Below are 14669 nucleotides of genomic sequence, written 5' to 3'. Positions count from 1 at the left end.
CTTACCTTCTCCATTGTTCTTTGCCCACGCTGACCCACGGGGACACTCTGGGAGCACATCCCAGTGTCCCATGGAGCTTTGCTCTGGCTTCCCAGCTTCCCTGCCTCCAGCACCTCCCTTTCCCTACCAAGCACTGGGCCTGAGAAACCTTGAAGGCTACTGTTTTGCTTTTACTTCTTCACTGTGGAACTGGGACCAGAAAAATTGTAATAGCAATGTGGGGCTAGTAATTTCCCGCTTCAAAAACTGACAACGCTTCCAGTGAGTCACTGAGAGCCACTTGGCTTTCACTGCACAGAAAACAGGCATGTGCCCAGTGGCTTTCTCAGGATACCAATCTCCCCCCCTCCCCCATCCTTCTGTAGGTGTTCCCAGCCTGGTTCCCTGAGTGGTAAAGCCATTGTGAGGAACCACAAGCAAACGCTGATAAAGTGACCACAAATATCTGCATTAAAAGCAGTTCTGGGAGGCTTGGAGGGTTAAGTACAAGCAGTTTTCAAAACAAAAACATTTAAAATTGTTTGAAGGGCAGCAACTCATTAGGTCACCTTCAAATGAGCTGGGGGGGGGGGATCAACCCCATGAACATCAGGGCAAAAGAGGTTCCCCAGGAAGTCAAAGCAAACAGCCCAGGGTGAGTGAAAGTTCAAATTCAGGAACACAGGAGATCTCCTGGCTGGCCAGGATGGACAAGGTGACCTAGAATCACCCTTTTGCCTTCCTGCAGGAGAATCAACAGTGCAAGCCTTGTCCAGGCCCTCAGGGACACGTCCTTTAGGCTGTACGCCTGGGAGCAATTCTGACTGCAACACCCCAGGAGGGAGAAACTTCTAGACAGGCAGAGCACCTGCAGCAGGAAGAAAGACATGGAGGTAAGAAAGGCTGGGATCCTCTCAGGTCTATTGCTGAATACCAAACCCTGAGCAACTTTTGAGAAGGAACAATTTCCAGGCACCTAAGATAGCAACCCCACACCTTGCAACAGCCTGGGGGCCACTTGGGTTTCCCTAGAACTTTGTGCTCATACTCTGGGCACAAAGGACATTGAACAGGGACCCAGTGCAGCCACACCTGAGCAGGAGTAGAGTCATTCCTACTTTGGTCTATCCCACGATTGAGAAGGTCAGCTAAAGCTGGGAAATGGTGGTGCACACCTTTAATCCCAGCACTTGGGAGGCAGAGGCAGGTGGATCTCTGTGAGTTTGAGGCCAGCATGGTCTATAAGAGCTAGTTCCAGGAAAAGCTCCAAAGCTACAGAGAAACGCTGTCTCAAAAAACCAAAAAAAAAAGGGGGGGGGAGGGGGGTAAGCAAGGACACAGTCGGGGTTGGTCCCAACCTGCAGCATTCTTGTCCCAGGAAAAGGTGTCCCCTAAGCACAGGATAAACTGGTCAGGGCCAATAGAGGGCTCAGTGGGGAAAGCTTGGTGACCTGAGTTTGAACCCTAAGATTCACATAGTAGAAGGAGAACCAGTTCCCGCAACTGGTCTCTGACCTCTGACATGTGCACAACATACCTCTACCATACACACATATGTACACACACAAGCACAGAAACAAATAGAAATGCCACAGACAACAGAGCAGGTAAAGCCCATGCATACCCCAATGCCCAAGGATGAATTTAAACCGTAAGATTACTATTCTCAGAGAAATGGAAGGCTTAGGCCAAAATTGAAATAAAGAAAATCCTTAGATGCCACAGGGAAGATGAGTCATCTGAAATCTGCCCAGACAGAAGCAGGGCAGAACAGAAGCCTGAAGAGGAGCAGAGAGCGGCAACCTGAGGGCCAGCAGATCAAGCCAGTCACACTGGAGTCAGACTGTAGAAGCAGGTAGGAGCTGGGGATGTCCCATGCTGCACAAACAGTTCAATAAGAATCAAGCCCTAAACAGAACGAACACACACACACATACACACACAATCTCAGAAAATCTTTAGAAGGAGAAAGTCTCAGAAGCCGCGGGGAGGAGTTCCCGGCGCCCAGTAGAGATAATGTGTGTATTCTCAGTGGTAGCCACCATCCCAGGGCAGGTGACAGGCACAAAGAAGTGGTGGGCCTGGATGCATCCACTACATCTGAGATGCAGCGGAACCTGTTTGCTGGAAGTGGCCATGCCACGCAGGGTAATGGGCTGTGAAAGGACTGGCTACCAAGACCCACACTGGAACCCTCCCTGCTGAAAGCTGGAAGTCACCGGGAAGACACCCACTGGGTGCTGTTCAACTCCAAGAGTATCATTGAATGTCCCTACAAGCAGGCAAGCGCATAGCCCAGAAAAGGCAGCACCTAGAAATCAGAGCCATCCTCATCCCTGGCGTGCCTCTAGCTCCTCCTAGTGGCAGAGTTCGGCACTGTGCTTGCAAGAAAGGGCAAATGTTGAGGGTTGTCTCCAGGGTAAGATGTGCCCAGGAGCCAAGGGGGAGGGAGACACAGCAGAGATGACACCTGCAAGGCAGTGAAGCCTGAGTAATCTAGAACTAGTAATTCTAAGAAGACAGGAGCTGCGGAAGCCATTCAATGGGATGTCCAAAGTCGAGACAGAGTGGACTGTGGACTTAAAGGAGAAATGAGGATGAAGAGAAATGAGCCAGAAGCCTCCTAGTCTTCAGGATCTAGGGATGAAGAACTCTCACAGTGAGCATCGAAGCAAGGTCGGGGTGCTGGAGAGGTGAGATGGCCCATGGAGGGAGGTTCTACTGCAGAAGCTTACACAAGGGACTTGGGCAATCTGTGGATCCTGGGAGCGCTGGGATCAACTCCTGCAGACATTGATGAATAACTCTTTATGCCATAGAAACTCTTCCCTGTGGACCAAATAGCAGGAACTTGAAGGCTCACAGCATTTTCTTACCAGCTAACATATTTAAACCATTGAATGTAGCACGAATTCTAGTTGATCTTAATAAAACTCAGAGTCAGATATAGGGGCTAATGCAAAAAAGAAACACAGAGGCCAGCCACTAAATGCTCAGCCCAATGGGGGCCATCCTGTCCTCAGACTGCATCTCCAGACTGTCTCCACCAAACTTCAAGCTGCACTGAGATCCTGTCTCTTTCTGCCTTATATTCCTCTCTCTGCCCAGCCATATCACTCCTGTCTCTACCTCCCTAGTGCTGGGACTAAAGACATAAGATCCCAAATGCTGGGATCACCTTTGTGTGAGCTATTCTTTTAGATATAATCAATTTTGTTTAGCTCAGGGTGGCCTTGAACTAACAGAGATCCCCACTGCCTGTCTGAGTCCTGGGATTAAAGGTGTATGCCACCACTCCCTGGCCTCTAGTGGCTTAGCTCTGCACTCTGATCTTCAGGAAGCTTCGTTAAAACATGAGATATCACTACAATTCAGTGCCTGTGGATAGACTAATACTTTCATACACTCAAGCCATTAACAGTGTGTATATCTCAAGAGGCTTCAGCAAATGCCCTATTCCTGAGGGCGCCTTCACATATGTGACTCCAAGTGGTTAAATTCTAGCCCATACATTCCACATGTACTGTAAACAGTCACCAGGTTCCCCAAGCTCATCCACTCTTTGACACAAGGACTCCCCATCACTGTGTGGCTCTTTCAGAGCTTACAAGGCACTCCAGGGATCCAAGATGCCTCTCAGCAATGTACATGCTGGGTCTAGGGACACATGGCCCTCTGAACGTCCCTGGTATCAAGCCACAGGCCTTGATGGCCCCCAGAGAACTGCTGTGCAGGCACAGGCTCTATCTGGCCCACAGGCAGTGAGTGAACACAGCTGTCTCAGCAAAGCTGCATTCCTTGACCTCAAATTTGAACTTAAATAGCCATGTAACGTTTTTTCCTTTGATTTCTTTCCAACTATTTAAAATCTAGAAATCCTTAGGTCACAGCCCAGACCAGGTTGTAGATCCATTTCGTTTTCAAGACAGGGTGTCTCTGTGTAGCTTTGACTGTCCTGGAACTCACTCTGTATACCAGGTTGGCCTCGAATTTACAGAGATCCACCTGTCTCTGCCTCCTGATTCACTCTGGGACCAAGCACCTCAGTGCTCATGAGGCGGAATGAGGCTAGCTAGCTCCCATACAGGAGGGCATGCCCTGATCCATGTGCACCTGCCCAGTCTCACCTTGAGGGAAATAAAGCGCCTGCATACAAGCAAGGCAGCAGAACTGCTGGCGGCCACAAGACTTTACTGCATGCCATGTATGCATTGGGTGTCTTCCTCTTCTGCTGTTCATCTTGAACATCTGAAAGCTCACCATTTAGGCTAGGCTGAGCAGCAAACTCCTGTGATCTGCCCTGGCCTGCAGCTGCAGCTCCAGTATTAGGGTTTCTGTATGGGTGGGTAACTAAACTCAGGTCTTCTGTTTTCACAGCTGCTCTTACTCACCAAGCATCTCCCCAGGCCGGGATTGTTTCTACTGGGGCTGGTCTGGGACATTACATGCTAAGCAGGCAGAGCTGGGCCATACCTCTCTCTAACCACTATAAGCTAAGTCATCTCGGCATATACATGTTGAATGTCTTAAGACCAGTTTTGGAGGCCGCTGCTGAACATTCCAGAAAGCTATGCAAAGTTTGTCTTTATTGATGCTGTGTTCAGTTGATCCCCTGCTGCTCTGCAGTGTGTGCAGAGTTCAAATCAAAGCAATAGACCACGACATCACTGGTCATTCCTGTAAAATAAGGCCTGGCCCAGATCGCATCCTCATCTGCCCTGAAGGTAGGTCTGCTCCAGCACCAATGCCATGCCTGCTTCCCTCGCTGTTCTGCTTGGCCCGGACTGAGCCCCTCACCACATGTGGCTATGAGTACAGAGCAATCTGCCCCACAATAGCAGCAGCTACGTGTGAGCCATGCCATACTCCACCTGGAAAGCCCACAGCAATGGCGTGGAGGCAGGTCCTGCCCGCAGGCCTCCCTAGAGAAGATCTGCAGAGACGGCACCGTGGGCACTGACTGACGGACGTGGTGCTGCAGGTCAGTATATCCTTCAATGTGAAGGCACTTCCATGCAGCTCTGAAGAACCATTAGCTAGGCTAACACCATGTGTGCCCCTGCAGCCAGGAGGCTGTGCTCAGTGACAAAGACGGCTGTGGAGTCAGGTGGGGACTGAGCTGCCATGATCTCCCTCCTTATGGATGAACCAGGCAGGAGGGAGAAGAGAGAGAAACCCATGAGACCTCAGGGCTAAGAGTTCTGCCAAGTCCAAGGTCAGCAACTAAGGTCTGACTGCCCTGGGCACACCTTTTTGGTCTGTTCTGGGGACCCTGGGAGGGGGCTTCTTTGTCGTTTCTTCTTCAACTGCTGCTGCAGTCTCTCTTCCTTCTTCTTCAGGTAAGAGGTCATGTTGTCAAAGGTGGCCTTGTAGAGGCTGCGGAAACCCTCATCTGCACCAACAGCGCCTATGACAAGGACAGAATGGACGCCAGGTGAAGTGACTTGGAACACGGCCCAGCACCATTTCCTCACAGGATCGCCTCCCTGACGCCTCACAGACCTCGAGGAGGCCCACGCCCCTACCACCTGGGATCCGTAGTCAGGCTGGACCACAGAATGTGGTGAAGGGAAGGGTGGAAGTGGAAGGAGAGAATAAGTAGGTCTTGGTTGACATCTTATCTGCACCTTCCTGTTCATTCACTGACAAAGTCCTGAACAGGGGGTAGCACTGAAGTGAGGCCTGAATCCTTCAACCAGCTACTGAGTGGGGACAGACACTGCCCAAGGGGAACCTAAGACCAACCAGTCAGTCAGCACCAGTAGACAGTAGGCAGTCTACAGTGCCCACGGGAATGACAGCAGGGTGTATGGCTCTGGGTGGTGTCGGGAGTAGCACACCCGGAGGACAGTCAGCATTGCATGCCAGGGAGTGCCCCTAAGGCACCCTACCTTGCGGTGGATGTAGTTCCCTGACCTCTATCTAGCAGTCAAGGCCACTGCTCAGGATACTCAGGCTAGCATGGTTCTCCACCTCTCCATCCATCCATGCCCCCATCTATGTGTGGAATATCTTAGAAGTAATGCCAGGCCCAGATAACCCTCAACAGGAGCAGACTGGGGAAAGCCCAGAACAGGCAGGGAATAAGGAACTGCAGTGGGAGGCCAGCAAGATGGCTCAGAAACAGCAGCCATCCCTGACAACCTGAGTTTCACGTCACATGAAGAAAGATTCTGAAGAGGTTGTCTCTGAGACACAACAATTTTATCCTTAAAAGGCTAGTCAGAAATTCTCAGGGTGGCCAGCCCGGGTCCACCCTGAAAACTAATGCAGACTCAGACTGGGTCAGAGGACACTAACCCTTTCCTACCTTGTCCTGGCAACTCGTATGTCAGCTCAATACAAGTTAGAGTCATTATGAAAGAAGGGAATCTTAATTGAGAAAGTGCCCACTAGATTGCCCTGTGGCCAGTGAGCCTGCAGGCAGACTTCAGAGGGCATTTAGCTCACAGCTGGTACAAACGCCCCTGAAATCATTTAGCTCACAGCTGGTACAAACGCCCCTGAAATGAAGTTTCAGATCAACTTCTAAGAATTAGCTTTGCAAGATCTTTTCTAGGTAATTGTTTCATAAAAGGCTGAGTCTGGGTGGTCCTGTCTGAATGACCATTCTCTGTCCAGTAAATACAACAGTGGACACCTGGAAGCTCCACCCCAACCTGGAAGACACACGGCCCCCACAGCCTCAATTGCTTCTCATTGAACCTGCAGCAGCGCATCTTCCTGTTAGCACGTTAACCAGCCTGCATCTGCTCTGGCTGTGAAGCCCCTTCGCTTCCTGCTGTCTTATCAGCATTACAGACCTAACCGAGTTCTCACCTTCCAGCATGGCCCAGTTTTCACGGAGATGGCTGCCGAGTCTCTGGGACACAGCATCTTCAGGAACAGCCTGCAGGTGACAAGTAAGCAGGGTCAGGACCAAAAACAGAGCCCAGAGATGGCAGGCAGAGGCCTAGCAGGGCCCATCCTCAGGCACAGGCTCCCTATCTCTAAGGCTAGTCACATAAAGCCTTCAGCCCCAGGAGCTGAGCACAGGAAGCTACAAAGAGCTCCCGGTGCTGGCCTACCTCACCCATGGCCTCATGGGATTGTAGTAAAAGGCTCCTATACCATGGGATTGGCGGGGATGTCCCCACACTGCTCCCTCCACCTCATCAGTACTCAGCAAAGCTCCACCCCCACCTCCTGCACACAGGAAGGGCACATCCACATCAGGCCTAGTGCTGGCTTCACCAGTACAGGTTGGGGTCTCAGCCTGCCCCACCCCACCCTCAGTACATGGAGACGTTGCATACTCTCACCTGCCACTGGTCACCCACGGGCCTCCAGAGCACGAGGGGAGCATCCCGACAGTCCTGCAGAACCCACAGCCCCCGAGTCTCCTCAAAGACAACATCCCACACTCGATGAGGGAAAGTCAGCTGCTGTCTGAACACCAACTGCTGTCTGCTGGCATCAAGCTGGAAGATGAAGACCACAGGAACGCTTTCCAGGAGAGAGAGACTGGTCACCACTGCAACCCCAGACCCATGGTAGCATTCCATACAACACAGCCTAGCACCTAGCCTGCCTCTACTCTACCACCCTGCAGACCCTGAGTCACCCAAACTCTGTAAGATAATATGTGTCTACTGTCTTGAGTTCTGGAGCAACTTGGGTTTTTTTGTTTTTTCCCAAGACAGAATTTCTCTGGCTATCCTGGAACTCTCTTTGTAGACCAGGCTGGCCTCAAACTCATGCTGAGATCTGCCTGCCTTCTGAGTGCTGGGATTAAAAGCCACTACCAAGAACTAACAAATACAGGACAAAGAGTGAAACGGCTGCCCTACCCTAAGTGGTTCCCAACCTGCGTGGGTAGCAACCCCTTTGGTGGTCAAACCACCCTTCTACAGGGGAAGCCTATGACCAGGAGAAACATAGATGTTTGTTTACAATTCATAATAGTAGCAAAATTATAGTTCAGAAGTAGCATTAAGATTGAGAATCACTGACTGATAGAGAGGCCAGCCTCTAAGGAGCTTCTCTCCCTTCTCCAACCTATGTTCGCATTTCTAAGGAGCGCTAAGAGCTCTCATAGGAGAAAATGCAGAACACCAGAGGTCTACCTTGGCATTGAGAAAGGGCAGAAGGTCCCCCCTCAATTACACCCTGCTGCGCCAACTCTCGGGCAGATTCCAGCAGGATCAGTTCTGAGAGGAACTGGCCTGTGGAATCCCCTGCAACTGTTCCAACATGGATACAAGCTCCCGGCTACCCTTTAGATAATTAAGTAGAAAGGGCAGATTAGAGGACCCCAGCCCGCCTCCCTAAAGAGTACTCGGCAGAGCTAACGGCCACCCACATTTTCATCACTTGAAGACACAGCCACAGGCCATGACAGCAAAACTTCTCATCTTACCACTCACACAGAAGCACCACATAGCTCTCTTGTCCCCAGAATGCAATCCTAGATGCAGCCAATCCCTGCAAGAAAAAGAAGCCGCTTAACCAGGCTCTGCTGACAGGTTACCTATGCTCTTCTCATGTCACCAGAGGGCAAGGCCACTGGCATCATAGTTCCCTCATAGTGTCAAAGCATGTGTGACCCTGGCTCCCTGCAGGCCTGTGATTGTCCCCAGAGCAACAGAACAGGTGGGAAAGCAGGAACGTAAGGCAAGAGGGACTGTAATCAGACAACTGTCCTATGGGCTCCCATGCTTCCCAGACACAAGTTTCTACAAGTCCCCAAGTTTCACAATGTGTGGGAAAAAGCACCTGCTGGTCAATGGCTGGCCTGGCAGACACCATGTCACCCAATTTTAAGACAGCTAAGAAATCCAGGAGTCTCCCTGGTGCCAGAGGAAGCATGGGTACAACTGGTGCCAAGAGGCACTCGTGAGCTGGGGTACCCCCCACATACACTGTCAAAACATAGGTAAGGCTCTAAGCCAACACTGTTTTATGTCCATGTATGCCTGGAGGCCTCCCTGTGAGGTGAGATGTGAATTACTTTCCATCAGGTGATCACACACCTTCAAAATGAAGTCCTGTGAGTGTTTCTCCCAAGTGGGAAGAAGTCAGACACTGACAGCAAGGCAATGTTTCTCACAGATGACTTTCCCACAATCAGAGCAATAGGAGGTGCTTGGCTCCAGTACCAGAGTTGAGCATGAAGTTACCTTGTGTCCTTGATGCTCTGCAGGCTCCTGTAGGCTGGCCAGGTCACAGCACTGCAGCTGGCAGCCACTCCTATACTCCCAGAGTCTCAGGGTGCCATCCTGTGCACAGACAAAAGGGCTCGTGAGGGCTCAAGTGGCCTGTCCCAGAAGCAAGAAAGGCAGGGGGGATAGAGTGGAAACACAGGACCCCAAGCATCGCTGTGTGTGGCCAGCATCCCTACTGACATCTGGGGCTCCCTCCCTTATGTCTCAGCAACGTACCAACAGCTAACCAATTAGGCCATGGAGCACCTAGGAAAGCCTCTGTGAAGGCAGGCCAATAAAGACCAGAGCACAAGGGAGAACGGAACTAATATATCCAGACTCCCCTGCTAATCCACTTACAATGTCCGCTGTGCTGGGACCAGGCAGGTGAACACACATACAAACCATATGTACAGCTGTAAAGGAAGGGACCACTCAGAGCCAGGAAGAAGCTCCCTCTAGTGGCCACCACTGACATACTATACTTGGCACCCTAGCTAGGAGCTATTTTCTTCTGAACAGCACTGACCACCCCACACACAGCACTTACCCCAGACGAGGAAAGCAGCAGCTCAGGGTGACTGGGCACAACAAAGATGCGGCTCACAAACCTGTGGGAAGCAAAGATAAGTCACCAAGAATGTCTCAGAAAAGAAAAACACTGCAGGTCTGAGAACATGGCTGGGCACTTTTGATCCCCAACATTCTATCTGGACCAAGGGTGGCAGGGCCCAGTTCTGCTGGAGCGCTGTAGGACATGCAGCTCTTCATGGGGACATTACCTCACTCTGCCCCACACACCTGCCTCCATTCAAGGTCAGCACAGGAAGGAGAAAAACCACACTACTTTGCAGTTGAAGCAGACCCCAAGGGAGCTCTATGTGGCCAGTCCAGTACTGGTGCCTCAAGGAACCCAACCTAAGACTTCTATCCACCAATCTCAGGACATCGAAACCACTCTGCCACCAGAAGTGCACCCGCACATGCTGGCCCTCCGGGATTCCCACATCTACTCTGCAGTCCTTCTGGCCATGAACATGTATGTCTCTAGCACCTGCCATGCAGCAAGGTTGCTCTTCTACCAGCTCTTAACGGAAACCTCAAGATATCACTCATAAGACCCAGGACTCCTATGACATGCTGATCCAGAAGGCTTCCTCCATCACCATGGTGCCATGCAGCAAAGTTGCTCTTCTACCAGCTCTTAACGGAAACCTCAAGATATCACTCATAAGACCCAGGACTCCTATGACATGCTGGTCCGGAAGGCTTCCTCCATCACCATCACCCACCACACCAATAGCAAGCCACCACCCTGACTCAGGCCTGACCTGGCCTGACCTGCAGCTGGTCTTTGACTAACAGCTGCCATCTCTTAGGATACCTAGTTCTAGTCTTAGGTCATCCAAGAGAATAACCCCAAGTCCTTAGCAGGTAAGTGGGAACTAGTCTCCACAAGCTGAACTAAACAGATATCATCATAGAAGGCCACAGATGGGTCCATTCTCTGGCAATGCAGAAATCTAAAGGCTAACAGGAATTGTTCATACTGAAGTCATGGTATTCAAGTGACAGAGGGTGGAGGGGAAACCCCTAAGGAAGCAGGCGGCATCAAGCAGAAAGCAGAGAAGAGGAGCAGAGGACAACCTCCCAAGCACCATTCTTGTCCCAAGAATCACCACGTGACAAGATCCTGATGCAGGAGTGCATTCCAGCTGGGCTGAGGGTCCGAATTCACCAAGTCCACTGAGATGACGAGGACATGACTGAGGGTAACAAAAACTCAAGACCTGGAGTATGGGACAAGTACAAGTCCAAGGCGAACTTCTGCCCCCCACTCAGGAAGCCGAGAGCCAGCTCAGAACTGAATTTCAGTCCTTCAGGTTTTCTACTGTCTATAATAATGCCCTTTCCGTTCTCAACAACACACTACTCAAGGCCTCCCAGCTAGGCTCCTGCCAGGAGAGCACAGATAGAGACAGACCTAGGGACCCTGTCATTTAGCTCCCAACAGCCCAAGTGCCTAAAGGATGCTCCTGAGGCTCCTCCCGACCACCTGCAGCCACCAGGCACTGGCCACTAGGCCCAGAAAGAGTTTTCAGTGTGAGACTAGGAAAGGGCTAAGGAGCAACAGCCCCGGAGGTAAGCTCAGAGCAACTGCTTCACACAGCCTACAGCCCTAGATGGCCACAGCTGTCACACTGAGGGAGCCATGGGCCTAGAAGGGTCTTCTGAGTCTCAGGTAGCTCTTAGCATGGAGCCCCTACCAGTCTACCAACAGATACCAGAGTCCTGGCCCACCCTCATCGTTAGACCCAGACTTCTCTGACTGAGGAGGGGACAGGATCACACTTACTCTGTGTGTCCCAGGCAGAAAGCCTCGATACTGTGCGGAGCAGCAGCCCAGCTGACCCGGATCTTCTCGTCCCGGTCCGCAGTGAGCACAAACTGGTCATCAGGACTCGTGGCCTACATCACCAGGGGTCAGTAGAAGAAGAGCCGCTCACTGGGTGGCCTTGCAAAGCACCATGAGAATGCTTGGATTCTGAAGGCCTCTTTTGGGGAGCTGCAGTGCAGCTTGGAAGAGCAATGGAACTGCCTGCCCAGTTCACATTAGTCAGCTTAAATGAGAGCCAGAGCCACACTTCTATACACCGAGACCAACTCCAATGCCACTCACCAATACCCACCGCACCCCTCCCTCTCCACACTGTACAGCAGCAGCCAGAGTCATGCCAGGCACTGCACACAGCCCTTGATTCCATCCCACCTCAGTCTGTCCCAGTTCTACAGGCTGGAGGCCAGGGCCCTGGCTACATGCTAGGAGCAGACAGAGGGGAGACTATAAGCCGAGCTATGGCAAGATACAAGGAGGTCTCGCCACCTCCCTACATCTCCTGGAATGTGGTCCAGAAGTGTACTCCACTTCACCTGTCAATGCCATTCTTAAGTCTCCTGCCCTGGAAGAGTCCCATGTTTCTTTCCTCTCTGTCCCTGACCCCACACCACCCCCTCTCAAGCCCTGGCAGCAGCAGACAGTGTTGTGTGACCCCCACCCCTCCAACCCCCCACCGTCACCACATACCACATCTAGCAGCATGGAGAGGTGTCCAAGCTCCAGCCTGCCACGTCCATCAGGCTCTAACACCGAGAAGGAATAGACATCTCCAGACTTGTCAGCCACCAAGACCCGATCCTCCAAGGCTGTGAAAGTCAGGGCAGTGCACCTCCGTACCACAGTCCTGCAGAACCAGAGAGGTGAGCTGGTTAGTGTCCAAAGTCGGCACAGACCTCCACATACCCTCAAGCCAGAGAGAAGGCCCCCAATTTAAAATGGCTAGACTTAAATACACTGACTTTACCACAGTGCAAAGATGTACCCACACACCCAGCTCACTTTTAGTGATCACTCAACCAAGTAATCAATGGGACTGTAAAGCAGGCCTTCCCTTACACGGCTTTGTTCAGCTCTGGTTCTGAACACATTTGAAAGGTGGGGTTAGTCTCAGATGCTCCACTGGGGTAGTTGATGCATGGTTTTATTAAAGATTTCATTTCATTATGTGTATGAATGTTTTATTTGTCTGTGTAAAATGCATTCATGGTGCCCTCAGAGGCCAGAAGAGGGTGTCAGATCTCCTGTTACTAGAGTAACAGACTGTTGTGAGTCACCATGGGTTCTGGGAATCAAACCTGGGTCCTCTGGAAGAGCAGCCAGTGCTCTTAACCCACTGAGCCATTACTCAATGCACTTTTAACCCAACAGTAGTTCTGATTTAGGAAGAGCTACCAGGGCACGACCCTGCTGCAGGTCAGAAGCACCTACTCTACATGCAGAATCAGTGTCTTACACCACAGAAGGTGGTGCTCCAAACATAAAGCAAATATCAAACTTTTATAATTCCCTCTCCAAAAAAAAAAAAAAAGGACATAGCTGGTCATGGTGGCACACACCTTTAACTTTTAATCCTAGTACTCTGGAGGCAGAAGCAGGCAGAACTCTGAGTTTGAGGCCAGTGAGTTTCAGGACAGTCAGGGCTACACACAGAGAAATCCCGTCTCAAAATAAAACTAAAAGGCATGCTGGCAAACACCTGAAACCCCAGCTCCTGGGGGCTAAGGAAGGAGCACCTAAAGAAAGAGGACCGAAGTCCCAGGCAAGTCTCATGAGTACTTGCTATAAAACACCCTGGCTTTGCTGTGCATTTGAAAAGCTCTTAATAAAATGCTGAGGAAACTTTTCCCTACCCCTCTGCTGCTCAGGTGAAGGAAAAAGGGTCAGCTATGCTACAAAGCATAAGCTCTCTCGAGTCCAAACCTTGAGTCCCCCCCAACCAGTAGGCCACCAGGCTCTACCCATCCCACCACCTGTGACCCTGCTGCTAGGCCTGTGCCTAGAGTCAGGAAGCTCACAGGTACTATCAGGATGCTGTGCCCCTCATACCCAGAGCAGTGTGGGCCACGGGCAAAACAGGACAACTATGGGACAACGACAGCGTGGTGCACCACCTAAGTGTCAAATTCAACTCATTCACAGCAATCCTTGGTCCAGGTCCAACGAATGCCAGCTGCAAACTGATTCAGTTAAGAGGTAGTGCTGTGGGCGCTCCTTTGGCTATAGCTTTAAGATACCAGCCCATGTGGTTTCCTATGCTATAAATGCAGCTATAAAGCATGTGTTTCTGGCTCTCACTTCCGGATGCTAGACTCTGTTCCTGTTCCCCATTCATGCAGAGGACTGTGATCTAGGACAGTGATCTGTGACTCACCCCTAAATAAATAACCCTTTATTATACGTAATTCTGAACTAGTATGGAATTGTTTTGTAAATTCCGCCATCATCTGGTGCCCTAAGATGAGGACCAGTCCACGCTTTTTGGGATGGGCACTGGCTCTCCCACCTGCGGCTCTAGCTAGCCCTCAGATGCAGCAGCCTGCTTCACAGGCTCACGACCCACACACTGCCTCTCTGTGCATTACACACCAGCTCACACGCTGCTACCTGTAGTCCCCGCGATGCACACAGTTCACAACTCGGATTGACAGAAAACTTTGGGTTTTCTCTTTATCCTGGACCCCAACTCTCGGAATTATTTGATCACCTTAATAACTGCTCTTAATTTGTTAAACAAAGTGTATTTTTCAGTACCTAAGTAAGCAATTCGTGCTGTTCACTACTACTAGCGTCTCTTGGCCACATGGCTGCAACTGCTACACCTGCTGGCCGAAAACGATTATTGCACCTACTCCAATTCATTGTAATTGCATTAAGACAGGTAAGATCTGAAAAACTACAAAAAATGACTGATAACATCCAGGAGTTCAATAATTATTTTGCTTATACTATGGAAGGTATTCTGCAAGGCTTATGTAATATTCCTTCTACATCCCTTTATTTGTTTCTAGGATTAGCCTTGTTTTCAATATTATCTCATTAAAAAAATGGTTCAATACTACGGAGAGGGATAGCATCCATTTGACAAAACTATCTGAAAGAATTTGTGTTGT

At 50.7% G+C, this 14669-nt stretch overlaps 1 protein-coding gene across 2 annotated transcripts in view; it reads right to left on the bottom strand.

Annotated features, from left to right (window-relative positions):
* Nucleotides 1–342: 342 nt before the first annotated feature.
* The window catches only part of Wdr4 (WD repeat domain 4), a 29494-nt gene continuing 15167 nt past the window's right edge, over nucleotides 343–14669 (bottom strand). The window contains exons 4-12 of one of the 2 annotated variants that reach the window (XM_013351092.2): nucleotides 12247–12403; nucleotides 11518–11630; nucleotides 9712–9772; nucleotides 9138–9236; nucleotides 8378–8442; nucleotides 7281–7464; nucleotides 6799–6868; nucleotides 5229–5386; nucleotides 343–847 (exon numbers count right to left, since the gene is read on the bottom strand). In XM_013351092.2, coding sequence (XP_013206546.1) covers nucleotides 653–847; nucleotides 5229–5386; nucleotides 6799–6868; nucleotides 7281–7464; nucleotides 8378–8442; nucleotides 9138–9236; nucleotides 9712–9772; nucleotides 11518–11630; nucleotides 12247–12403 — 1102 coding nt within the window. In that variant the 3' untranslated portion in view covers nucleotides 343–652. Of the gene's footprint in view, nucleotides 848–4547; nucleotides 5387–6798; nucleotides 6869–7280; nucleotides 7465–8377; nucleotides 8443–9137; nucleotides 9237–9711; nucleotides 9773–11517; nucleotides 11631–12246; nucleotides 12404–14669 lie in introns of those variants that run through there. The other variant, XM_005360301.3, reaches the window with a different exon arrangement.

Source organism: Microtus ochrogaster, linkage group LG2 (assembly GCF_000317375.1).
Source record: "Microtus ochrogaster isolate Prairie Vole_2 linkage group LG2, MicOch1.0, whole genome shotgun sequence".
Taxonomy (NCBI): Eukaryota; Metazoa; Chordata; class Mammalia; order Rodentia; family Cricetidae; genus Microtus; species Microtus ochrogaster.
This window is presented reverse-complemented; position numbering and strand designations above follow the sequence as displayed.